Source organism: Prionailurus viverrinus, chromosome C1, assembly GCF_022837055.1.
Source record: "Prionailurus viverrinus isolate Anna chromosome C1, UM_Priviv_1.0, whole genome shotgun sequence".
Lineage (NCBI taxonomy): Eukaryota > Metazoa > Chordata > Mammalia > Carnivora > Felidae > Prionailurus > Prionailurus viverrinus.
The window spans coordinates 180,228,013-180,253,945 of record NC_062568.1 but is presented as its reverse complement, the minus strand read 5'-3'; the positions used below and the strand labels follow the sequence as shown (position 1 = coordinate 180,253,945).

At 48.1% G+C, this 25,933-nt stretch overlaps 1 protein-coding gene across 3 annotated transcripts in view; it reads left to right on the top strand.

Annotated features, from left to right (window-relative positions):
- The window catches only part of KDM4A (lysine demethylase 4A), a 46,711-nt gene extending 22,535 nt beyond the window's left edge, over nucleotides 1-24,176 (top strand). For 2 of the 3 annotated variants that reach the window (XM_047871146.1, XM_047871145.1), the window contains exons 12-22: nucleotides 5,259-5,379; nucleotides 10,766-10,947; nucleotides 12,460-12,664; nucleotides 13,147-13,223; nucleotides 13,908-13,963; nucleotides 15,606-15,714; nucleotides 16,032-16,217; nucleotides 19,649-19,819; nucleotides 22,242-22,361; nucleotides 22,645-22,737; nucleotides 22,872-24,176. In XM_047871146.1, the coding sequence (XP_047727102.1) occupies nucleotides 5,259-5,379; nucleotides 10,766-10,947; nucleotides 12,460-12,664; nucleotides 13,147-13,223; nucleotides 13,908-13,963; nucleotides 15,606-15,714; nucleotides 16,032-16,217; nucleotides 19,649-19,819; nucleotides 22,242-22,361; nucleotides 22,645-22,737; nucleotides 22,872-23,012 (1,461 nt within the window). In that variant the 3' untranslated portion in view covers nucleotides 23,013-24,176. The other variant, XM_047871147.1, reaches the window with a different exon arrangement.
- Nucleotides 24,177-25,933: the final 1,757 nt, after the last annotated feature.

Here is a 25,933-nt window from a genome sequence, read left to right as displayed (position 1 = left end):
TAAGCACTGTTTGATTACATTGATTACCTGTCCAGATAATCTAGGATAATCTTGGTATTTTAAGTTTATCTGATTAGCATCCTTGATAGTCTTGTCATATTAACATAACATTGACAAGGGTTAGAATTACATACCTTCCTTATTCTACCACATATCTTCATATCTCTTCTTCCACACATTTCTTCCCTCTCTGCCTATAAAACCATATTCAGTCTCTTTCCTGAAATACAATTATAGGAAATTCCCTTTTCAGGCTATGATCTCATTTCTTCCCTTAATCTTCTCAAGAAGAGTCTCTGATGCATTCAATCCTTAGTTCCTTACTGTCTGCCTGCTGGAACTTTCTCTGAAAGTCCTGAGACCTCCCAGTTGCTGAGTCCCTTGGCCATTTCCTGCTCAGCTCTTATGTACCCTTTGGCACTGCCTCTTTCTCCTTGAAACCCTCCCCTCCTTGCTTTCTGTTTTCCTCCTACTCTGCGCCTGAATCTCCCTTTTTTCTCTTGTCTCCTATCCTGGAAGGGCTTAGTCTCCAGTTTATCTTCCACTGGTAATGTCATCCACTCCCATGATTACAATTCTGAACCTGATGCTGAGGATCCCCAAATCTACAGCTCTTGCTCAAACTTGCTTTTTTTTTAATGTTTGAGAGAGAGCGCCTGCAAACACGTGAGTTGGGGAGGGGTAGAGATCCGGGAGAGAGAGAATCCCAGGCAGGCTCCACGCTATCAGTGCAGAGCCTGTCTCCAGGCTCGAGGATCCCTGAGATCATGACCTGAGCTGAAATCAATAGTTGGATGCTTAACTGACTGAGTCACCCAGGTGCCCCATGCTCAGACTTATTTTCTGAACCCTCAGGCTCAATTTCTTCTTACCCCCTAGGTATTTCTATAGAAATGGGGCAGTATACTGTGCACAGCCTGCTTAACTTGGCTTGTTACTACTGCCTCTTCATCCATGTGAGTCCTGTTGAATCTCTCTCACCTTGGCGATCCGGGCTGGAAATCCCATCATTTCTGTTCCTTTATTTTGTCCTTTTCTTACTTCCTGGTCCCTGCCACTACCGTATCCCAGATTTAGGCCTGTTATCTAGCAGGTCTTCAAAGGGGGGAATGCAAGAAGATTGTTAGGGTGCGGAAATAAGATGATGAAAGTTATTTTTTTTAATTTCATTTTTTTATTAAAATATTTTTCAATGTTTAATTTACCTTTGAGAGAGAGAGTGCAAATGGGGGGGAGGGGCAGAGAGAGGGAGACATAGAATTTGAAGCAGGCTTCAGGCTCTGCGCTGTCAGTACAGAACGCAGGGCTCGAACTCCTGAACTGCCAGATCATGACCTGAGCCGAAGTCTGTGCTTTAACTGACTGAGCCCCCCACGCGCCCCTCAGTAAATATTTATTGAATGAATGGTCCAGTGGACACTCAAACTTGTTTGAATTCACGTTTGGAAGGGCAGGCTCTGTTCTCCCTGGACACAGTCTGCTCAGAATTTGGTTTTTCTTGGCATTCCAGCTATGGGTTCTGTGATTGCACGTGGAGCCTGTGGGCCCAGTGTGACTTTTCTGAAGTGGCCCTGCCCTGCCACCACTTCTTCCTAGTGCTCCTAATGAATTGATTTTTGTCACAGTTGCAAAGTAGCCCTTTTCCAGGCCTCGTTTCCTTGCTTAATGGGTTTTGCTAACTCTGTGTCTCCTAAAGGCAGGATGACCAAGTTTTTTAAGTTTTTACTTTAATCACTCTCTTTTATTTCCTTCTGCTTGTTTGTTTTGTTTCTTAAATTCCACACAGGAGTGAAATCGTATGGTGTTTGTCTTTCTCTTACTGATTTATGTCACGTAGCATTATATTCTTTAGCTGCATCCATGTTGTTGCAGATGGTAAGATTTGATTCTTTTTTTTTTTTTTTTAAGGTTTATTTATTTTGAGAGACTGCGAATGGGGGAGCAAAAGAGAGAGGGAGAGAGAGAGAAACCCAAGCAGCCTCCGCACTGTCAGTGCAGAGTCCGATGCGGGGCTCAAGCCCATGAAGCTGCAAGATGATGACCTGGGCCAAAACCAAGAGTCAGACACTTAATTGACTGAGCCACCTAGGCGCCCCAATATTTCATTCTTTTTAATGGCTGAATAACAGTTGTGTATATATACCACTTCTTCTTTGTACATTCATCAGTAAATGGACACTTGGACTGCTTCCATAATTTGGCTATTATAAATAATGCTGCTATAAACAGGGGGTGCATGTATCCCTTTGCATTAGTATTTTATATTTTTTTGGGTAAATACCTAGTAATGTGATTACTGGATTGTAGGGTAGTTATATGTTTTATTTTTTTGAGGAACATCTATACTGTTTTCCAGAGTGGCTGCACTAGTTTGCATTCCCACCAACAGTGCAGTAGGGCTCCTTTTTCTCCGTATCCTTGCCAACATCTCTTGTTTCTTGTGTTGTTGATTTTAGCCATTCTGACAGGTGCGTCAGACATTTGACTGAGCCACCCAGGCACCCCTTATTTTTTTTTTATTTTAGAGCATGTGCGTGCAAGTTGGGGAGAGGGACAGAGGGAGAGAATCTCAAGGTTCCATGCTCAGCATGGAGCTCAAGATGGAGCCCCGTGTGGGGCTCAATCCCACGATCCTAGAATCATGACTTGAGCCAGAATCAAGTGTTGGGGACATTCAACTGACTGAGCCACCTTGGCACCCTTGCCCCTTTTTAATTGAATTATTTGGTTTTTGGGTGTTGACTTGTAGAAGTTCTTTATATATTTTGGATACTAACCCTTTATCAGATATGTCATTTGCTGATATTTTCCCCCATTCCATAGATTGCCTTTTAGTTTTGTTGATTTTTTTTTTTCCTTTCCTGTGCAGAAGCCTTTTATTTTGATGTAGTCCCCAAATTTACTTTTGCTTTTGTTCCCCTTGCCTCAGGAGACCTATCTAGGAAAAAGTTGCTATAACCGATGTCAGAGAAATTACTCTCTGTGCTACTTTGTGGGATTTTTATGGTTTTAGGTCTCACATTTAGATTTTTAGTCCACCTTAAATTTGCTTTTGTGTATGGTATAAGAAGGTGGTCCAGTTTTATTCTTCTACATGTTGCTGTCCAGTTTTCCCAACACCATTTGTTGAAAAGATCATCTTTATCCCATTGGATATTCTCTCCTGCTTTGTTGAAGATTAATGGACTATACAGTTGTGGTTTTATTTCTGGATTTTCCATTCCATTGATCTATGTCTATTTTTGTGCTATTACCATACTGTTTTGATTACTGTGGCTTCGTAATGTAACTTGAAATCTAGGATTGTGATGCCTCCAGGTTTCTTTTTTTTTTTTTAATGTTTATTTATTCATTGTGAGTGAGAGAGCACGTGAGCATGCAGAGCCCAACACAAGGCTTGATTCCCCAAACTGAGATCATGACCTGAGCCAAAACCAAGAGCTGGAAGCTCAACCAATTGAACCACCCAGGCATCCCTGCTTTTTTTTTTTTTTTTTAATGTTTGTTTATTTTTGAGAGAGCATGTGCTCTTGAGCTTGAGCTTGTGCTCAAGGGAGGGGCAGAGAGAGAGAGAGAGAGAGAGAGAGAGGGAGAGAGGGAGAGAGGGAGATAGGATCTGAAGTTTGCTCCTCCCTGACAGAGAGCCTGATGCAGAGCTCAAACTCACCAACCGTGAGATCATGACCTAAGCAAAGATCATGACTTAACCCACTGAGCCACCCAGGCGTCCCCTGCTTTTCTTTTCCAAGATTGCTTTGCCTATTCGAGGTTTTTTTGTGGGTTCATACGAATTTTAGGGTTTTTCTAGTTCTATGAAATATGCTGTTGGTATTTTGATAGGAATTGCATTAAATGTGTAGATTGCTTTGGATAGTGTAGACATTTTAATAATTGTTCTTCCAGTTCATGAGCATTGGAATGTCTTCATTTCTTTAATCATTGGAATGTCTTCAGTTTCTTTCATCACTATTTTCTAGTTTCCAGAGTACAGTTTTTCACCTCCTTGGTTAGGTTCATTCCTACGTATCTTACTATTTTTGGTGCAGTTGTAAATGGGATTGTTTTCTTAATTTCTCTTTCTATTGCTTCATTATTGGTGTATAGAAATGCAACAGATTTCTGTAGATTGATGTATCTGTGACCTTACTGAATTCGTTTATTAGTTCTAGCAGTTTCTTGGTGGAGTCTTTTGGGTTTTCTATATAGTGTGTCATGTCATCTGAAAATAGTGAGAGTTTACTTCTTCCTTACTGATATGGATGCCTTGTATTCCTTTTTCTTGTCTGAGTGCTGTGACTAAGAGTTCCAGTTCTATGTTGAATGAAGTGAAAGTGGACATCCCTATCTTGTTCCTGATCTTAGGGGAAAGGCTCTCAGTTTTTCTCCATTGAGTATGATGTTTGCTGTGGGTTTTTCATATATGGCCTTTATTGTGTTGAAGTATGTTCCCTATAAACTTACTGTTTTGGGAGTTGTTATCATGAATGTGTGTTGTACTTTGTCAAATTCTTTATCTGAGAGCATGACAAGTTTTAAATACACTGGAAAGAAACTCTCATGGTATTATTACTGATTCAGTCTTGTACATCTTAAACCTAATTGCATTTGCTCTGATATTATGTAAACATAGCATTAATTTTGTCAACTTTTGCTTTTGTAGCTACATTAGGGTTTTAGATGCGCACTCTGTCCTGTCTGCTGAGGAAACTAACTCAAGAATGAATAGTGTCAGTTAGAGCTGAGGGCCTGACAGCACATAAGGAGAAGCTGGCCTATTTTACTTTAATGGGTCAGCTGTTCCTCACCCCTTTGGGTGTCCTCTAGCTTTCAAGTCCAATGGCCCGGCTGCCTGGCTCTTTGTAACAGGTGCTGCTGGCCTTCTGGTCCAAGAGGAGGGGCACCTGGTTTCTCTGGGGCTCTCAGAGACATAATCTCATGACAGTGAGCTCAAGGGAGGGGCGTGACTCTCCTGTAGAGTGTGTTTATTTTTGGTACATTTGTTTCAGGCTGCTTCTGAGAACAGGACCTACGCTTACTAGGCACAAATTTTGTCCTAAAATTTTTACATAATCCTAGTTTAAATTAGTGTGGATGGTACTGTCATTTTGGCTTTTCCTAAGACAGGTGTTTTCTGGGTTTGGTTTTATATTTATGTCTCTATGCCTGTCTTTTCCCTTGGCTTTCATTGTAAGACTAACTTCTGCTATGACCCAAAGTGGAGGCAAGACCAATTTGATTTCCTCTTCTGGTTTGCCCAGGTGGCTGATGAATACATGTTTTCCCTGGAGGAGAATAAGAAGTCCAAGGGCCGTCGTCAGCCCTTAAGCAAGCTCCCACGCCATCACCCGCTTGTGTTGCAGGATTGCGTCAGTGATGATGGTAAGTGTTTTCTCTCTTAACCAGGAAGGGGAACGTGGCTCACCCCATTAGGACTTGATCTGACAGGACATCAGGAGGCAGGGCTGAGCGCCAGGGGTGGGCCTGTGGCTTAGTTCTCCCAGATGCTCCACAAAGAGGGCAGGATGTCATTTGTTACTTACTTCATAGTCAGATTTCTTTATATGTCTGTGTGTCTTGGAATATGCCTAATACAGGATGATCACATGCAGGTTCTTCTCTTTCTTTACTAGGAGGTACAGGCTGATTTTTCTGGATAGCATTTCTTTCAATGATACCAAGCCCAATGCTGATAACTAAGCATTGGCATAACTAAGATATGTCCATGCCCCCAAAAGCTCACAAGGTAGTGGGGCAAACTGACAGGTAAACAGATCTAAAGAAAGGAGATGTTAATCTAAGGAGGGGGAGCTGGAGGATAGATTGAGAGGAAGCAGCTCAAAGGGCCAGGACAAGGTGTGGGGCAGGCAGGAGTGAGGTGGGGGGAGGCTAAAGAGGGAGTGCCTTTTTCTAGCGGGACTTCAGGAGCTTTTGACGTGTTTTAAGTGGCCAGATTTACATTAGAAGTGACTGCATATTGAGAGTGGCTTTGAGGGCAATAGATGGGCTTTTGCCGTGGTCTCTGAGAGCTAGGGGAGGGTCTGAAGCAGGATGATGGTGGTTGGGGTTGGGGAAGGATGTAGTGAAGGTGTTGGGAGGATAAAGCCAGCTGGATTTGGGGGTTGGTTGTAGACCTGTGAGCTTGGTAGGGACCGGAGAAGCCTGGGTTCAGTGCCTCCCTGACTTCTGGTTGTGGTTGGGTTTGGAAACCTGTGTTCAGTGTCTGTGGAGGATGTAAACTTGGGGCTGAGCAGAGGTGGTGTTTGGTAATGTTATTGGGGTACATGAGGCCACTGGTGGAGAAACATAGAGGAGGGTGAGCAGAGGTGGTATTTGATACCTTTTTAAAAAATTTATTGGGGCGCCTGGGTGGCTCAGTCGGTTAAGCGTCCGACTTCAGCTCAGGTCACGATCTCGTGGTCTGAGTTCGAGCCCCGCGTCGGGCTCTGGGCTGACGGCTCAGAGCCTGGAGCCTGCTTCCGATTCTGTGTCTCCCTCTCTCTCTGCCCCTCCCCCGTTCATGCTCTGTCTCTCTCTGTCCCAAAAATAAATAAACGTTAAAAAAAAAAAATTTATTAAAGGGGCACCTGGGTGGCTCACTCAGTTGAGTGTCTGACTTCGGCTCAGGTCATGATCTCGGTTTGTGAGTTAGAGCCCTGCATTGGGTTCTCAGCTGTCAGTGAGGATTCTGCTTGGGATCCTCTGTCCCTCTCACTGCCTCTCCCCTGCTCACATACGCTCTCAAAAATTAATAAACATTAAAAAAATTATTAAAAATTTTTATTTAAGTGCAGTTGACATGCTGTTAATGTTACTTCCAGGTATACAACTTAGTGATTCGGCAACTTTGCCTTTCCCTGTGCTCCCCATGAGTGTCGCTGCCATCTGTTCACTATCTTTACCTTGAGCACACGCGGCCATTCTGGAGAGGGCAGAGACTGGGGTGGGAAGACAGGAAGAGGAGCCTGTGAAGGAGACAGGGGGGAGTGGACAGCGGTGTGGAGCAGAACTGGGAACTGTGTGTGTTGCTGGCGCTCAGGGAGTTGTTGCCATCAGCGCAGTGAGATCAGGAACATGAGCATGGGTGAGTCTCTGGCAGGTCCCTTGTCAATCTTCACTGGTGCCCAGGCCCTTCCTGCCCTGTCCTTCCTGACACCAGTGGCTGCGTGGGAAGATCCAGAGTTACACCAGTCTCTCTGCTCCATAAGTGAGCCCCACGTTCCCTTTCTGATCTGATGCCGGTGCCCATCTCTACTGTTTTCCTTGGTAGAAGGATCATGATACACTGGGTGAGGAAAGTCTCTTGAGATCAAAATCTCTTGAGTTCAAAGTAGGCCAGACCTTGAGTTCAGAGTCTTAGAAGTCCTCTTCCTCTGGCCCACGTGGGGCTTGGGTTCTCTGGGTAGCAACAGCCTGGCTTCAGGATTTACCCCTGCAACCCCCCCACCCCCGAAGGCTCTAAATATAGGTTGTACAAAATTGGAAAAGCAAACAAAGTTATAAAGAGGACAATAAAATTACCCTGCAAAGGTGACCACTTGCACGTCTTCATGTGTTAATCTTCTGACTTTTCTAGTCAGTCATTAGAGTATATCCGCGTATATGTTTTTATGATAGTATAATTGAGATCATAAAATACAGCCGCCCAACTTTTTATGATAAATTTCCATTGTGGAAAGCACTGTGCACGCCTCCTGTCTCCGACAGCTGCCATGTTGCCGTGGGCGCTGTCTCCACAGGCACTGATGAACTTGCTGTACACACACTTGCTGTCTCATCTGAGAGCGAGCTGGAGCCCTCCACTCACTCGAAGTGCACCGCGAGGTGCTTTGCTCAGGATTCTCCTATACAGATACTTTTACCACACCTAGGAAAATAAGCAGTGTTTTGTAATATTGTCTTATCTTCAGTCCATGTTCATTTTTCCCTGCTTATCCCAAAAGTATGTTTTATAGCTTTTTTTCCTTTAAACCTATAAACCAAACCAGAGTCGTCCATTTCAAAGTTTTGTTTCTTTAGTTTCTTTTAGTCAAGCATGCACACCCTGCACCCCCCTCCCCGCGCCCGCCCCCCCCCCCCCCCCCCACTGCTGCCATCAAATTGTTTTTCAGTTGAGGCATAAAATACTTGGTGAAATGAACACATCTTACCTGTTACGTCTCCATGATGTCTTATGTATGTAAACTGTAAAATTCCTGCGGTTTTCACTTACCATGGTGAACATTTTTCCTCATCATTACAGTGTTCACAAGTGAAGTGATTTTGGGCCACCTCTGGTTTTGAAAACAGCAGACATCACTGTGTTAATCTTCTTTTTCTGATTGGGTACCTGTTGCTTTTTCTTCTAGTCTGTGTCGGTCACTCTTGTTCTGGTTAGGATAAGGAAAATAGCCGCTTTGGTTTGGCACCGTTGTTATTGCTGGACCTGGCTGTGGCTTATAGAGGTTGATTTTAATTGTCTGCAGTGGCCTCCCTACATTACGGTACGCTTCACTCAGGTCCCACATGAGGCAGCTGCCAGGTCTCATTCGGTTAAACAGGACTATGAAGGCAGAGTAGGTAACTGTTTATGTGCACTGAGCTGCAGTTGCCAGAAATGAACAAATAAATAAGCACGTCGTGGAGTGTTGCATGGGCTGCTCTGCCTGAGTCTCTAGGGCTTCCTCAAAACAGTTCTGTCTTGGTCAAAGCAAGACCATTTGAGGGGTTGTAGCTGGGGCCTCCTGACGGTCGCACATAGCTAGATGCCAGGCGTGGGGTGCCTAATGTGGTGGAGCTGGCGTGGAGCTGCTCTGTCAGGTGCTCCAAATCCATACATGGACTGCTTTGGGGACTCCGCTATCAAAGAAGAACATCCCAGATGTAACTTCTTATATTTCCGTCACTTGGGGGAGGATTTGGAGAAAAGCTCTGGATTTGTTTATTTTGATATGTGTTGCTCCTTCTATCAAGGATTGCCTTCATTCACCCATAATCCTCGAGTTAATGTGTTTTGCTACCTCCTTGACCCTGTTTCCATTGGGATCGATTGGGCTGTGCCCTTCCGATTGAGGGGGGACCTGGAAAGTGTGCACCTTTGTTGCCTGCATCTTGTTTTGTGAGTGTAGGTTTTTGTTTCCATTCAGCAGTGTGTCCCTTGCTTCCAGGAAGATGGCAGCCAGAGGGGATTTTCCTTCCTCAGCAGTGCTGAGGCCGGATGAATCCTATGCTTTGCTGTTTGGAGACGAATAGATAGAAATTTGTCATCTAGACCAGAGGTCTGCAGAGGCGCTACACCTTCTGTCACATATCCCACTGTCTTTCTCTGAGTCCTATAAAAATGTAAAAACAGGGCCACCTGGGTGGCTCAGTGGGTTAAGCGTCCGACTTTGTCTCGGGTCACGATCTCGAGGTTCGTGAGTTCAAGTCCTACACTGGGCTCTCTGCTGTCAGCACCTCTGCTTCAAATCCTCTGTTCCCCTGTCTCGGCCCCTCCCCTGCTTGTTCTGTCTCTCTCAAAATAAATAAAGTTAAAAAAAATGTAAAAAAAATTTTTTTGTTTTTACATTTTTAAAAGCTCCCCAAGTGGATTGCATTTGGCCTGCAGGCCGTTGTGTGCCAGGCCTTGGTCTAGACTCAAGGTGTTCCATCCTTTGGCTGGGAAAGAGGGTTTGTCTTGGACACACTCTGCCTTCCTCTGAGACAGAGCCAGGATGGTTGGGGACCCCTGTCCAGAAAGGCAGATATCCCACTGGCCTTTCCAGAGGGAGCTAGAAAGTTCTGACTAAGGCACATGCTGTAAAAATTATTAAGCTTGCTATTTCCTTGTGTGTGTGTGTGTGTGTGTGTGTTTCCCCTTGTTTCCCTTCAGTGTAACTAAAGAGAAAACTCTTATTTATTTATTTATTTATTTATTTATTATTTTTTATTTTTTCCAACGTTTATTTATTTTTAGGACAAAGAGAGACAGAGCATGAACGGGGGAGGGGCAGAGAGAGAGGGAGACACAGAATCGGAAACAGGCTCCAGGCTCTGAGCCATCAGCCCAGAGCCTGACGCGGGGCTCGAACTCCCGGACCGCGAGATCGTGACCTGGTTGAAGTTGGACGCTTAACCGACTGCGCCACCCAGGCGCCCCAAGAGAAAACTCTTTTTTTTTTTTTTTTTTTTTCAACGTTTATTTATTTTTGGGACAGAGAGAGACAGAGCATGAACGGGGGAGGGGCAGAGAGCGAGGGAGACACAGAATCAGAAACAGGCTCCAGGCTCTGAGCCATCAGCCCTGAGCCTGACGCGGGGCTCGAACTCACGGACTGCGAGATCATGACCTGGCTGAAGTCAGACACTTAACCGACTGCGCCACCCAGGCGCCCCAAGAGAAAACTCTTAAATAAGGACTCAATATGCTGACATATTGGAGGCAGCAAGTAACATGGTTTCTGGCAAGACTCCGTTGTACTGTGCTGCCCTTGGGCACAAGGGTTGAATGCTGGCAGTTGTTAGGGGAGAGGAGAGTGGGCTGAACTCCTGGGGCAAGAAGAGGGACTTCTTCCGGGCAAGAAGTCTGAATTCCTGCCAGAGAGGGGGCTACGGACAGGACTGTGCAATTTCATCCAAGTACTGAAGGAGTCTATTGGAAATTGCTTCTGCCCTTTGCCTTTATGATCTGTAGGATCTTGGCTTTAGGCCAAACCTGAGACCAAAAGTCTGGGCTGAGCTCATCTGCTTTCTAGGCAGAGCTACAGATGTGTGGCACTGGTACCGACTCATGTTCTGCTTCCTGCTTTAGAGTCCTCTGAACAGCCGACCCCCGAGGAGGAGGCTGAGGAGACAGAGGCCTGGGCTAAGCCCCTGAGCCAACTATGGCAGAACCGACCCCCGAACTTTGAGGCCGAGAAGGAATTCAATGAGACCATGGCCCAGCAGGCCCCTCACTGCGCTGTCTGTATGATCTTTCAGACTTACCATCAGGTAAGTCCACTCCGTCCTTTGTTTACCTAGGACCTGCAGTCCAGAGGGAGGTGGGGTTTAGTTGTGGGTACATAGCTTGTCACTGGTCATCTTGGGAAAGGTGCGTTCTTCTGGTGTTCAGTGCCCCATCTGAGTGCTGGCCAGGCTACTCTGGCCAGGCAGATAATCTAGCAATGGGGCTTTTCACTTGACAATGGTTTGCAGAAGAGCTGGAGTGTGGCTTAGCCTTGACTTGGTGGGTTTCCCTGCACCCTGTGGCGCTCACATTGTTTGCAGAGGAATCTTGCTCTTTTGTTATTATTCTAGGCAGTGGTGATTCCTTCCAGGTGGTTTTTCCTCCTGGCCAGTCTGGAGCACTGTGCTTTTCTTTAGGACAGTCTGCCAGATTCTCCAGTGTTGTGTCTTCCTTTCTCATTGCCACCGTGGGTACTGGCAGTACCCAGAAGGAACTAGGGGAGAGACCGCGGGAGGAAGTAGAGGGGGAAGCACTGGAGCTGAGCTTGTCTGTGCCCCTCCCCCTCCTGGGGCACTTGATGGTAGTCTTCGGGTTCAGCTCGGGAAGGTCGGGAATGCATCTACAGGGGCACGTGCCGGGTGAGCAGCTGAGGTTCACCTGGGACCTGCACAGGGCGGCATGTGGATAACCAGTCCTCTGTTGGTTAAGGTGGCATGGCTACACTGAGCTGGCACAGCCACAGATTCACACCTGCCAAAGAATGGAACCTCAGGCCAACGTACTTTGGATTAGCAGCTCAGTACTTCTTTCCACTGACGAAAAAGCAAAACTGAAGTGTGTGTACCCTTGGCCTGCGAGACAAGTGAACGGACTGGGTGCACTGTCAGCAGGTCCACTGAGAGGGCCCCAGGGTTTCAGGAGGGGCACATGCTTAGGGGTGACATGTTTTGGGCCCTGTCCTTGAAATGGTGGTGATGGTGCCATCCATAGAGCCAGCAAATATTTGCAGTCAGGGTGTTTGCCAAGGGAAGTATGAGGATGTTCTTTCTGGAGGGACCCGAGCCAGGAATCACAGGTGGGGCTCCAGCCGTGTGGCAGTGCTGCTGCTCAGGTCACGTGCTGCCATGGGGCCCAGGAGGGATTCCGTGCTGGTCCATTAGGAGCACCTGCTCTGGGTCCGCTCCCTGGGTACGGGCCACCGTGCAGTGTAGCGCATAAGGCAGCCCACAAGAGCAGCCTCGCTAACGTCTCAGTGCATTTTATTACCACTTGGTTTGGGAAGATTGAAATCCCAGTTGCCTCTTACCTTGCTCCCTTTCCTTAGTTGTCCCCAGGGTCCTTTGTTTGATGCCTCTGTGAGAAATTGAATTGGAGTCATTAGAGGTAACTTCAATTAGCAGCTCTGGGGTAATGGCTGTGCACCCGAGAGCCTTAGCCACAGCCACAGAGTCATACCAGGAAGAGAGGCGGCTTTCTGCTGACAGAGCAGGTGGAAGCGGAGACACAGGCGCATGTTCACGGGATTCTGGGAATTCTGCACTGCTGTCTCTCCTTAGGTGGAGTTTGGAGGCCTTAGTCAGAGCTGTGGAAACGCTCCAGATTTAGCCCCCCAGAAGCAGAGGACCAAGCCATTGATTCCTGAAATGTGTTTCACCTCGACTGGCTGCAGCACAGACATCAACCTTTCTACCCCTTACCTTGAGGAGGACGGCACCAGCCTTCTAGTTTCCTGCAAGAAGTGCAGTGTCCGGGTCCACGCCAGTGAGTGCCTCAGCTTTTGTCTGCGTCTTGACCCAGAGGGCCTGAGCCTTCTCACTGCAAGTCTCGCCCCGTGTTGGCCTCCCTCCAGCCTCCCAGTGGCGCCCCCAGGTCCCGAGTGCAAAGATTGCTCTTGTGTTCTTGGGGAGTTTGCTGCTGATGGAGTTGGGAGTTTCACTGACTTTGGGTGCGTCCTTGTATGGTCAACCTTGTGCTGTTCTCTGGGCTGTAGATGCCAGGAGGGGATTAGTAGTCCCTGCTGCTCCCTAGGTGTTTGTACCAGTGGACCTACAAGCTCTGACTTTTCGAGACCTTGGGCCATAGTGTATGGGTGAATCCTGGGGGACCCTGACTCTAGAATTCAGGGGTTTTCCCGTAAGACTTGGTCGCAGCCTTCAGACTCATGGTATGTGAAAAAGAGTCACAGGTCTGCATTCTGACTCTGGCCTCTGGGTTTAATCTGCTCATCTTGGTGTCCTTGTTAGGTTGCTATGGAGTACCCCCTGCAAAGGCTTCTGAAGACTGGATGTGTTCTCGGTGTTCCGCCAATGCCCTGGAGGAGGTGAGTGTGTCCACAGTGTTGCTGTCTTCCCCCTGAGACTCGGGATTCGCTCAGGGCCAGGCTTTTTCATGTGGACTTTCTGTCCCCAGCAGTCTGTACAGAGCCTGGTACACAGTGATGTTAAAGAGTGCATACTGTCAGAATAAATTTCCCCAGATGGTGTGGTTGCTGCCCAGCTGTGGCAGGGCATGAATGGAGTCTGGAAGCTGTGTTTGCTACATTGTGTCCAGACTAAGCAGAGGTCCTCCTGTGGACAAGCTGTAACCCCCTTTAAAGAATGCATTGGGTTTGGCCATCAGAATGGGGTTCAGGTGGTTCATTTTGTAGCTTTGTCTTCATCACTCCCTGCCCCGGAACCTAGCAGTACCCCACATACAAGGCAGAGTCCTGTAATGCTTCCAGTTTGAGCAGAGTATCATTGGTTACAGTTGATAACAGTAACGGCAAAGAGGATTATGTTAAGTCAAGTGGAATACTTGGTGTACTTTAGCCCCGGGTGGTCTCCCTGTCTTCCTGTAGGGGAGTCCTGCTTACATGGGCTGCGTAGGCGAGGCCCCACCTGCCGATAAGCCACTTTCTTATGTGGAGGCTCCAGTTATCCAAAGGAGGCCAAGGAGAGAGCAGATTGGATGTTAATGACTTGGTGGTAACCACCCTTCCTTCCTCCCCCTCCCTTCTTGGCAGGACTGCTGTTTGTGCTCATTACGAGGGGGAGCCCTCCAGAGAGCCAATGATGACAGGTGAGTTTCTGAGCAGTGTTCTGGAGCAGCGTGCAGAGGCACCGAGACAGCAGTGGCTGTTCATCGGAGTGGCTGATGAGGGTTTGGGAAGCACGTTGTTGGAATTGCAATAGCATCTCTAAGACTAATTTTAAAAATGAGATGCCAAGGGGAGCCAAGCAGCCCTACACCTTTCCAACTCCACCTTCCCGTCCGAGGTAGGGGTATCAGTGATGTCTTCCTTGCAGGGGAGCTAAGACAGACTCACGAGGGTGTGGAGATCCGGTACAGGTGATGCAGAGGCTCAGGGCCTGTTGCAAGGACTGTTACCTTGTTGTAGTCGGGCTGGTGCAGAGGTGGCCGTGGCCGTGGGCTCGTGAGCATGCACCCTCTGGCTCAGACCTGGCGTCTGAGCGAGCGTATGTGTCCTTGGGGAGGAGAGTGGGACTTGGAGAGCTCAGCCTCACCCACCTGCTGTGGAGTCAAGTCTACAGAAGTATGGGCAGAGCAGCCGTCAAGTTGCTTTTTGTACCTGGTCTTCGCTTACTTGTTCTGAGGTAGAAATGTGAGGTGAATGAGGTTTTTGCCCTGGAAAACCTGGCTGTCTAGGAGATAACACAGCAGGCAGCCAGTGGTGAATATCCTGCCTCCGGCTAAGGTCCTGTGGGGATCGGAGCCTCCTGCAGCACGAGAACCCCCTTCAGGCTGTTCCACATAGACAGCTCTTCTGATTGCTGCTTCCAACCTTTAAAGGTATCTGCTGCCACGACTTGAGGTGATCGTGTCCCTCACAGTTGGGAGAGAGCGCTGTTAAAAGTTCTTCCTTACTTGCAGTGGAAAGGGCTCTGCTTGAGCCTCCCACCGTAACTGCACAATCCCAGTTCTGCCCTGTGGGGCCACGCCAGACAGATCTGTTCCCACTTGCATAGGGGCCCCGCCAGCACCGCAGACGGCTTCCGTGTGGGCCCCGCGCTGTCTGTCGTAGGTTTTCACCTGGCCTCACATTAAGAACTTTCAGCATCTTAATTGTTCTCTTCGTGGTGCGTGTCAGTTTCTCAAAATGCCCGGAACTTTAATTCTCTGAGGATATCCATTGAGTGAGTAGACCTGTCAGAGCAAGTGGGGCTTGGGCCAGACCTTAACAAATGAGTGTGCAGTGGATGAAGGGAGCAGAGGCAGAGGTCATCTCAGCCCAAGGGAAAGGTTGGGAGGAGGCCTAGAAGGTAGAGCTGTGGCTACGGGCAGACGGGGCACAGATGGAGACATCTGAGGAAGCACCCAGCTCCTGCGGTAAAAGAGGTCTGTATAGGATTCTCTGATTTGTTCCTTCTCCCTGAAACCTGCCCCACTCCATTAGTTCTGGTTCCGCTTATTTTGCAACAGATTGTGAATGAGTTAGCGGTGTACGAAGTGCAACCCTGTGCTAACCCAGGGCGGTGTGGTGGGGGCCCAATTTCATAGTTGGTGTGGAGACACCTCTGTTTCCTTCCTTGATGGGTCCTGGGACCTTGCAGGTAGGTGGAAGTAAGTGGCCGTGTTGGACTGGGGAGGAAGGAGGAAGCACTGTCAGCAGGCCCACCCACTCTTGAATCGTTACATTTGGTGAGGAGGCCACAGGACCTTGGAGCCAGAGGTGACTGAGGTACACTTTGCCTTTTGGCAGGTGGGTCCACGTCTCGTGTGCTGTGGCTATTTTGGAAGCAAGGTTTGTCAACATTGCCGAAAGAAGTCCGGTGGACGTGAGCAAAATACCCCTGCCCCGCTTCAAACTGGTAAGGAAGAGGAGATGGGCTTGGAGACACTGCATCTTTGTCCTATTCTAAGTCTCTGAGTGGAGGAGAACATAACGTGCCCCATGTGGCCCAGTGGTCATCTGTTACCCTTGGGTTAGTTCAGGGCTTGTGAGCCACTGAATGTTAAAAGAGGACACGTGTCCTCAGATAAGAGGTTAAAAGAGGTGTGTGTACCCTCTTGTTTGGGGAAGAATGTTGGCTTTTGCCCGTTGGACTCTGCGTTTAGGCAGGGGAGCAGTGGAGGACACCACACCGTTAGTTCCTGGAATCACTGGCTTGCTTCCCCTGTGTCCTAGAAATGTGTCTTCTGTAAGAAGCGGAGGAAAAGAGCCGCCGGCTGCTGTGTGCAGTGCTCCCATGGCCGCTGTCCAACTGCCTTCCACGTGAGCTGCGCCCAGGCTGCCGGAGTGATGATGCAGCCGGACGACTGGCCTTTCGTCGTCTTCATTACCTGCTTTCGGCACAAGATTCCGAATTTGGAGGTGAGGGAAGGTGCCGTTCTAGAATCCTCTTGACTGTTTCTGGGATCATTTTCTCTGCCTATGTCAGCACGTATTTTCTCCAGCTTTACCCTTTATGGAGAGTGCTAATAGGTAGGGATTCAGAGGTGGCCCCCGTCCATCTCTGCTGCCTGCCTTGTGCTTCCTAATCCACTGGCACCAAACTGCTTGTGGTTGATTCCTTGTGATTATGTTTATCTGTTTGCCTCTCCTTGAGGGGTCCTGTTATTAATATGAGTGTCCCTGTCACCTACCACCGTGTCTGGGGCAGAGCAGAAGGTATGCAGATATTGCGAACGGACGGAGAGAGCTCGGAACAGTTAACCATTAACTACCGTACAGTAGGGATTTTTGTGCTTCTCTAAATAGTGGAGCTTGGAGAACATTACATGTCAAGTTACGAAAGGGTTTGGGTGGAAGGTGGCATTTGGTGTGGGCACCTGGGTGGCTCAGTTGGTTAGGTATCCGACTTCAGCTCAGGTCATGATGTCATGGTTTTTGTGAGTTCGGGTCCCACGTCGGGCTCTGTGCTGACAGCTCAGAGCCTGGAGCCTGCTTTGGATTCTGTGTTTCCCTCTCTCTGTCCCTTCCCCGCTTGCATTCTGTCTGTCTGTCTGTCTGTCTGTCAAAAATAAATAAATATTGAAGTGGGACTTAAACAGTAAGTAGGAATTATGAGAGGGAGGGTGTTCAAGCCTTCAGAAGTAGAATGAGGGGCACCTGGGTGGCTCAGTTGGCTCAGTTGCTTAAGTGTCCAACTCTTGATTTCAGCCCAAGTCATGATCTCCTAGTTCATGAGATCGAGCCCTGCATTGGGCTCCCAAGCTGACAGCACAGAGCCTGCTTGGGATTCTCTTTCCCTGTCTCTCTGCCCCTCCCCCATTCGCACACACAAACTCTTTCTCTCAAGCTAAATTAAAAAAAAAAGCTGAACAAACAAGTCTCAGGAGAATGAACATGGAAGATGTTCTGGGAATATGACAGGGGTGATACTCAAAAGACAAACGGCAGCCGACACTGAAGGCCCTGGACTGCCCTACTTAGGAGTTTGATCCCTCTTCCACTAAATGAGGAGAACTTCTCAAAAATTTGGATTTTGAACCATATTTTGAAACACTTAATTCTGGTGGTGGATTCAGGGGCTCAAAGAATAAGAATTTGAGGCAGGGAGACTGGTTGGGCTGGGAGCGAAGTGAGGTCTGGAGTGGGAACACGTAGCCAGAGCTCTGGGGTCACATCTTACGTGGGATCCTACGATGGGTGGGATCGACAGGGTCTGTTGACCATCCTGGAGAGATTAGTGGGGAAGGGGTGAAGGAATGTGAAGTTAAGATGGCTCAGGTGGCTCTCCTGGAAGATGGAGAGGATGAAAATGTGATGCTATTAACTGTGACCAGAACTGATTCAGAGCAGGGCAGGTTTCCAGGGGAAAGGGGGAGAGGTGAAAAAGAGGATGACCTTGAGGTCATTGTTGGAGCATTCTGATGGAGCTACCAGGAAACAGCTGCTGTAACGATGAGGGTGAAGATTTGGATCTTTTCAGCATTTAATAGGGTAGTTCACTCCAGTTGCCATTAGAAACTGGACTCTGGAGATTCCTAATGTAAGGAGCAGATGGCAGAGGACGAGCCAGTGAAAGCAGCTGAGAAAGGGCAGACAGAAGCCAGTGGAGGGGATCAGGAAGCTGTGTGCTCTGGGGCAGGCAGGTCTGGTATAATGCTTGTTGGTGCCCCATACTGAGGAGTTGTCGGGGGGTCTTCTGGTCAGAAACCAGACTGTAGTTGGGGAAGTTAGAGGCTACTAGAAGAGACCGTGATGAAGATTTGTCAGCAGTGCAGGCAATATGGTAGTGAAGGGCACAGTGGAGTACCAGTCTGGAGGAGCAAACGTGTCACTACCATCTGGGGTCATGGAAAAGGCCTTGTTGGCCGACTGGTTTCTCCTTTTCCATAGAGATGTTACACTGGGCATGAGAGGTGGTCAGGTGGGTTAGGAGCTCAGGAAGGGGGAAGATAGTCATTGTGAGGAAGAAACTCTGGAGGGGTGGTGGGTGAGGTAGTGCTGAGCCCAGAGGGCTCAGGGAAGCAGGAGTTTTGTTATGGAGCCAGGATGGTGATTTGGGGACTGTCATTAACATTGCACATCCTTAAATTGGCACCCATGGACTGCTGATGCTTTGAGAAAATGGGGTACTATGTAGTATTATTTTCACTAATCATTCTGTAGTTTTTTAATTTTTTAAAGTTTATTTTGAGAGAGAGTGAGTGAGCAGGGGAGGGCCAGAGAGAGAGAGAGAGAAAGAGAGAGAGAGAAGGAGACAATCCCAAGCAGGCTCCACACTGTCAGCACAGAGCCTGACATGGGGCTTGAACTCATGAACTGTGAGATCATGACCTGAGCCGAAACCAAGAGTTAGATTCTTAACCAACTGAGCCCCCCATGTGTCCTCGCTAATCATTCTTTAAATATCTATTGAGCATCTCTTACATGTCATTCCCAACTTTAGGTGCTGGAAATATAAGTGAACAAGACAAAGCAGTGCCTGTCCTCTTGCTGCATGTAGTTGAAAGACATACAGAAATGCCTAAGTAGAGTATCTCAGATGGGAGAAGGGTGGTGGATAAAAATGTAGCAGGATAAGGGGAATGGAAGAGGTATAATAAGGAACAGCGTCAGTAGGTTGACATTTGGTTGTGAGGGGCCAGTGTGCAGAGGGCTGGGGAATAGCATTTCAGGTAGAGGGAACAGCAGGGCAGTGGCTCTGAGGAGGGAACGTGTTTGGCACACGTGCTCCGGGAACAGCAAGGAGGCCAGCATGGCTGGAGCGCAGTGCTTGGGGAACTTGGCGGGGAGTGGTTGGATACAGTGTTACCAGATGCTCTGTGATGCCATTTCCATCAAGGGCAAATTCAGAATGACGGGGTGATGTGAGGGTTGGCATGGCCCTTGTAATGGGAGCCCCTTGTCACATGCATCTGCGGATGTCCAGGGAACTAGTGCTGAGATCTGCGTAGAGCATTGTCTGGGGCCCTGGGCTCAGATCTCCTGTTGAGTGTCTCCCTGGATGTCTTTCTAAGCTGTGTGCATTAGTAGATGCTATTTGGTCAGTTCCCGGCAACAGTAGGGAAGTTAACACAGGAGTATTTTTTGGGAGACAGTATGGTGTAAGGACCAGTTGTGGAATGGGAACTAGGGAGGTGCTACATTTATGGAGGAAAATAGGACACTGGTTTCTGGTAGTGTCCCTGCTGAGGTGTGGATATATGGAAAAGACCTGGTTCAGCTCCCATCCCCTTTTTATTTTTCCAGTCCCATTCTTTCTCCCTGGTAAAGGGCAACCAGTTGATCTTGGTCCCCATTTTCCAGTCCTGGCAACTCCATGTGGGAGTAACCCAAGCCTCTGTTTTTTCCAGCGTGCCAAGGGGGCCTTGCAGAGCATCACCGCAGGCCAGAAGGTCATTAGCAAGCACAAGAACGGGCGCTTCTACCAGTGTGAGGTGGTCAGGCTCACCACCGAGACCTTCTATGAAGTCAATTTTGACGATGGCTCCTTCAGTGACAATCTCTATCCTGAGGACATAGTGGTAATGTCTGCAAGGAGCTTCCTGGGCAGGTGGGATGGGGGTGTTTGTAGGTCTGGCTGTGGGCCAGCCCGCCATTTCTAGCCAGGTCTTCAGGCCCATTAGTTCCCTGAACAGAAAGAACCATTTGTGCTGGTCTTTCCTTGCAAAGAAAATTGTGTGCTGCTAGGCTGCCCTGCTTCCTCTCTAGAAGCTTCTTGGAATCTGTGTTTTCTGCAACACCGTGAAACATGCTTATATTTCAGTCTAAACTACACTTGAAGGTGTTCTTATGCAGTGGAAGAGCCCGGCATTGGAAACCAACCAGTGTGCCAATACTAGCTCCATTGCCTAGTAGCTGTGTGATATTGGAAGAATCAATCCAACTCTCTTTCCCATCATGCCCCCTTAGTAGATGTGTGGTCCTTTACAGTTGAAGGGGCTAAGCAGAAACTGCTTGGAGACCTCCCTGGCCTGCTTATGTTATTGACACCTGACACACTGGAGGCTCTGCCTGGACCCACTTCTAGGTTTCCTGGCTCAGTATTCAGGACTTAGTTCGAATTTCCCTTACCCGCACAGCCTTTTCACTTGTGAGATTAAGCACCACGGCAGTGGGATGAAGCCACTTCTTCCTTTGACAAACCAGGTATTTCCCACTTTTATACTTCATTAGCAGCTTAGTTGCTAGAAGCACATTCATTACTTACAAGGTAGACTTAAGTTATAGTAAAGATCATATTAACAGTATTTGTGGTAGTGGAATAGCTGTAATTTACTAGGCTTTTCTAGTACACAAGGCCCTGTGCTAAGTGCTTCAGGTCAGGTGTGTCTGTCACTTCTCATACCAGTTCTGAGAAGCAAGTGGTGTTATCTCTGACTTACAGATCAATGACCTCAGCACTCTTAAGTTACTGAGGACCCCAGAGAGCTTTTTTGTGGGTTATGTCTATCAATGTTTACTCTGTTAGAAATTAAAATAGAGATTAATTGATTTGAAATAGTCTGGGTTTTTAAAAATGAAAAACAACTATTTTAAAACAAAATCTTGGTGGGAAGAATGCCATTTTCCTGCAAATCTCTATGTCATGTGTTCATTCAGTCCGTTGTGATATATTGTTTTGGTTAAAGTCTATGAAGAAAATTCAACCTCACACAGTTGTGTGCTAATTGGAAAGGGGAGGAGTCTTTTAATAGCCTTTCATACCGTTGTGATTATTTAATACTACACCAAAACTCAACGAGTAGTAGTTTCTTAAAAGTTAGTTGCAGGGTGGAATCTGAAAGCAGGTCAGTGAGCTTTGTACACTCTGTTACATTAAAGTCCACTGGTCTGTCTTGCACTGAGACTAGATCTAAACCTCTGCCAAATTTTGCAACCTCATACATTGGTTATTTAGAAAATACTCGTACGTTGGGCTACGCAGATCTTCCAAATGTTAAATTTTATTATACAGTATCAAAAAACACATTTATTAGTGTCACCATTCTTAGAAATTATCTTTAAATTTGGCAAAGCTTCAAGCCGATTTTGGTGATTACTACATTTCTGAAGTTCTAATTTTTCCAAAAGCTTAAGTTTTATCCTCGGCAGTACTGTCTCATATTTTCCATAAAGTGACAGGCTTGTTCATTCATTTCCAAGATGTCTGCCAGTACCCATGTCTGAGTAACTATAGTTTGTTTATGTCAGGCATTTTTTCAAATAAAGCTGGTGCTCCATGAACAAAGCAGCTACACAACAATTAAGTTACACAGTGCTTTTCCTCAAGATAACCATCCTACCTCAGCATGCAGCAAAGCGCCCTTTTGAGTACTCACACGTGTTCTCAAGGACTGGGGTTTGACAGAATTAATACATTTTTCTGCTTTGTTGAGAGATATTGTCATGTGAGACTGGGCATTTTTCTTTTTTCTTTTTACCCTAAATTATGAGCACACAGTGATACAGGATGTAGTAACAACTAATAATGCTTGGAACCCCTGCCCTGTGTTAAGATAAGAGCAGTTTTGCCTGTAACAGATTTTATACCATCACTGCCAAGGTCAGCACATTGAATGAGGCTAATATTTTCATAGTACTCTGGAATTCTTGTTCTAGTATTTCTTCGGGGTAGAGCTCTGTCCCCTGTTCTTTGGAGGGACAGTTGAAGGAACACAAGGAGGATTCTTGATCTTGGCACTGTGTTTATGAAGTTCACTCGAAGTTTATTCTGGCTCTTCTTTTCTGTCCCCCGAAAGCAGCAAGGGCAGAGATCTGGGGCCAGCTTAGGACTTAGCAGGCAGGTAGGTCTTTAACCATTGTGTCTTCTAGCTCGGAGAGAGCCTGCCTTGCTTGGGTGTCTGGGCAGGAATCTGCCCTGGTTCATTCTTCCCTGAGTAGGTGGTGGTCACCCCTGTGCTCAGGGGGCCTTCCTCTCATCCTTCTCCCTTACTGTTCCCTCAGAGCCAGGACTGCCTCCAGTTGGGTCCTCCTGCTGAGGGAGAAGTGGTCCAAGTCAGATGGACAGATGGCCAAGTCTACGGAGCCAAATTTGTGGCATCCCATCCTATCCAGATGTACCAGGTAGCCAAACGTTTTTGTTGGGCTCTGGGGGAGTTCTTGATTAATTCAGTGCTTCCTCTTAGAGGCAAGCCTTTGCTCTTGGAAGAGCTCAGGGGTCAGTAACAACCTTTTCAGAGCTAGGGGCTGCCCTGTGTTCAGTCTGCCGGGGGTGGCTTCGAATTTGGCAGTCCTTAACTTCAGTGTTCTGGATCCTTCCTGTGACAGCAGAAAGTTGCCATTGTGCTTTGGGGACCAGGGAGAGAGTCAGGGATGTCTTAGCCAAAGGCCTCTGTTTGCTTGGTAGGTGGAGTTCGAGGACGGCTCACAGCTTGTGGTTAAGAGAGATGACGTGTACACGCTGGATGAAGAGCTTCCCAAGAGAGTCAAGTCTAGACTGGTGAGTGTGTTTTCTGTGTGCCCTTGTTCCAGGTCTGGGAGGGAGGGAATGAGGCAAGGGTGTGTCATTTTGTTTTTCCCTTCCGGGTGTGGTTGGCCACAAAGTGCTCATCTGGCTTGCTTATTCTTCTATAGTCAGTAGCCTCAGACATGCGCTTCAATGAGATTTTCACGGAGAAAGAGGTTAAACAGGAAAAGAAACGGCAACGAGTGATCAACTCAAGATACCGGGAAGATTACATCGAGCCTGCACTATACCGAGCCATCATGGAGTAGGTGCTTCCAGGGGCCGAGAGGTGCCCAGCCATCAAGGCGAGAGCACTCTGGGGTTCCACAGCACAGCAGACACTTGGAACTCTGAAGTCTCTGAAAGTGAAGTTGTAAAATGAAAAGGAATGGAATAACCGACCCCATCGTCTTCTCACGCCCCTACCCGCCACCCCCCCCCCCCCCTTCGCATTCCGCTGTAGTGAAAGGACAAGCCTTTCTTGGACATGTGGCAGCAGCCGCCTATCACCCAGCTGAAGGGCTGAGCACTGAAATGCTGTGGCTGCAGTCTCCAGTGGGGTTGACTGTGCTGGCCGGGCTGGTTGCCCTGTTCCTGGCCTAGGACTTAGCTTCCTAACAATCACCTGCACCGACTAGGCAGAGGTGCTGGTGCTTACTCCCTCTCCCCTTTTGTATTTATGTGTGCGCGCGTATATGTGTGTGTGTGTGTGTATGCGCGTGCGCACGCGTGTGTGTACGTGTGCGCACATGTATGTTTGGTTTGGACCAGCTTCTGCCAGCCCCTGGCCTTTACTTTCTTCCTTGCCTGTCCAGGGCAAACAAAATGTGAAATTCTGCCCTCAGCTGAGTGGAGTAAAGGCTCCTGGGGGTTGGCTGGAGATGAGTGTGGCATCTATCTGTCCCTGGAACAGCCTCAAGGAAGTGCTGGCAAAGCTGCAGTATTGAGATGTTAAGGAGTTAATGCCACCTCTTTGTCCTGTCTTGAAGGAGCAGATAGGGGCAGTGTGGGTTTGTGCCCATATCATTCTAGGCACAGAGCCCCTGTGGCACAGTATTAGAGGGTGTGGGTGGGGAACACCCTGAAGGGGGGATCTTAATGATGGAAGCAGGCAGAGCCTGGTGGGTGATTTTGTCAACAGAAAATTTGCAATCATGCAGGGGCTGGGAGGGTTAAGATGAACTGGGGCCACTGGAGACCAGGGGCAGGTTTAGGTATGCCCCTGGTCTGGGGGTGGGAGGGAGCTGATTTGGGGGTGGGGGAGGGACTGGAGGGCAACACTGAAGGGGTTAAACAGGTTTTGCTCCTCATGAATTTGTTTGCCTGGGATTGGAGGGCTTCACACCTATACCCTGTGTATACAAGAATCAGATTTATAATACTTCCCTGTTTTTTGTTACGTATGAACGCTATAAACCAAATTATTTTGAAAACTGGTGCATCACCTTGTCCTTAGCAATAAAATGTGTTGAGCAGAGGATTGGCTGTGTCTGCCCCAAGGAGCCTGAGTGGCCCAGGGTCAGGCTGGGGGTGTATTTAGTTAATAGGCTCTGAAGAAGGGCTGGACACTTTAAGAAAACTTGGGCGGGATCTAGGAAGCTGTCCTAAAGCGATGGGCTCTGGTCCTGTGGCTCTGAGTTAGGACAAGCAAGGTGGGACATGGGGGGGCTCTATGAGCACTTTGTTTTGCTTCCTTTGCCTTAGGTATGGGAAAGAGATGGGCATAGAGGACCAGACCACTTCCACAAACTGGGTTTGAGCTCTCACTCCTGCAGCGCTTGATTATTATATTCATGGAGCTAGTCTAAGTTCATGCAAGCATCCGTGTTCTGTACAAATTGTGGAGCCAGCTTGAAAGGAAGGAGTGTATTTTAGGTGCTTTAAGAGCAAGAGATTCGGCTCCTAGTGGGATCCAGAGGGGTCTTGAAGCTGCTCTGAGCTGTCTGTAGTTGCTGAGAAGCTTCCCTGGAGAAAGATCGGTCCCTTTGCCTGGTGGGTTTCTGGGGTCCAGGTGGATGAGGATAGAGCAGAGGCAGGGCAGGGAGGTGCCAGTGACTAGGTGCAGGGTGTGGGCACAGTAGAGCTGCTCCAGCTGGCCCTTGGATGGCCTGGCCCTTTCCAGGTGCCGGAGAGGCTTGGGTCAGCTCAGTAGCTCTCAATGCTTCTTTGTGTCCTGGGGCTTAGGAGGTGGATGCTACCTCGTGTCTGATTGTGGGGGAAGGCAGGAACAGGAGGTTTCAAAGACACTTTTCTATGCCAACTCCTTCCTGGGCCCAAGAAAAGGAAGTTGACTTTTTTTGTCCAGCATCCAAGAATTCATTTGAGAGACCAGGTGGAGCCAGGCCTTAATGAGTTGTTTGATCCCTCAGAGCACACATCTCTGAAGGGAAGGAACACTTCCCTAGACTTGGCAGGGTCCCAGGCCTTGCTACCTCTCACTGACCCCACCATCCCCATCCCTGCTGAATGACTTGCAGGGCTGAGGTGCCTGGTCTAACCCCAGAAGAATTCTTAGCAGCTGTTTTTCTAGAAATTTTGCACTTTGAATTTTAGTTTAAGTAATAACTCTGGGGAAACCCGAAGTTTAAAGAGTTGCTCAAGTCCCACAGAGCAGGCTGTTGTATTTTTCAGATTTTAAGTGCTCTCTACACCCCATGGGGGTTAGGGGGGCTCGAACTCATGACCCCGAGATCAAGAGCTGCATGCTCTTATGACTGAGCCAGCCAGGGACTCCAGGCTCCTTGGTTTTCTTCCTCACTGCCTGCCAGTGCAGTCAGGCCCAGGACTTAGAGGGCACACTCCAGGGAAGCGTTTTAGGCAGGTTCTAACCAGAACCCTTTTTGTCAGGGCAAACTGCTCTCTTTTCCTAAGGTAGGATCCCTGGGTTGGCAGCCAAGGATCGCAGCCCGACAGTATCTTCTCCCTTGCGTCAATCCCACTGGAGGTCCTACGTTTCAAATTGTGCCCCAGATGGATGCCGGTGCTCTGCTGCGGGAAGGAGGGGTAGGGGGTGGAAGAGAGCTGGGACCTCGGGAGCTGCAAAGGGTAGACGGGGCGAGTGGTCCGGTGCCCGAACTAAAACTCTTACTGCCAGACTCTGAAATGGGCAATAGCGAATAGCAGCCAACGAATCCTGCCCCCACCCCACCCACCCTTTACCCCACAGGATCCGTAGAGGTCTCCAAGCCTT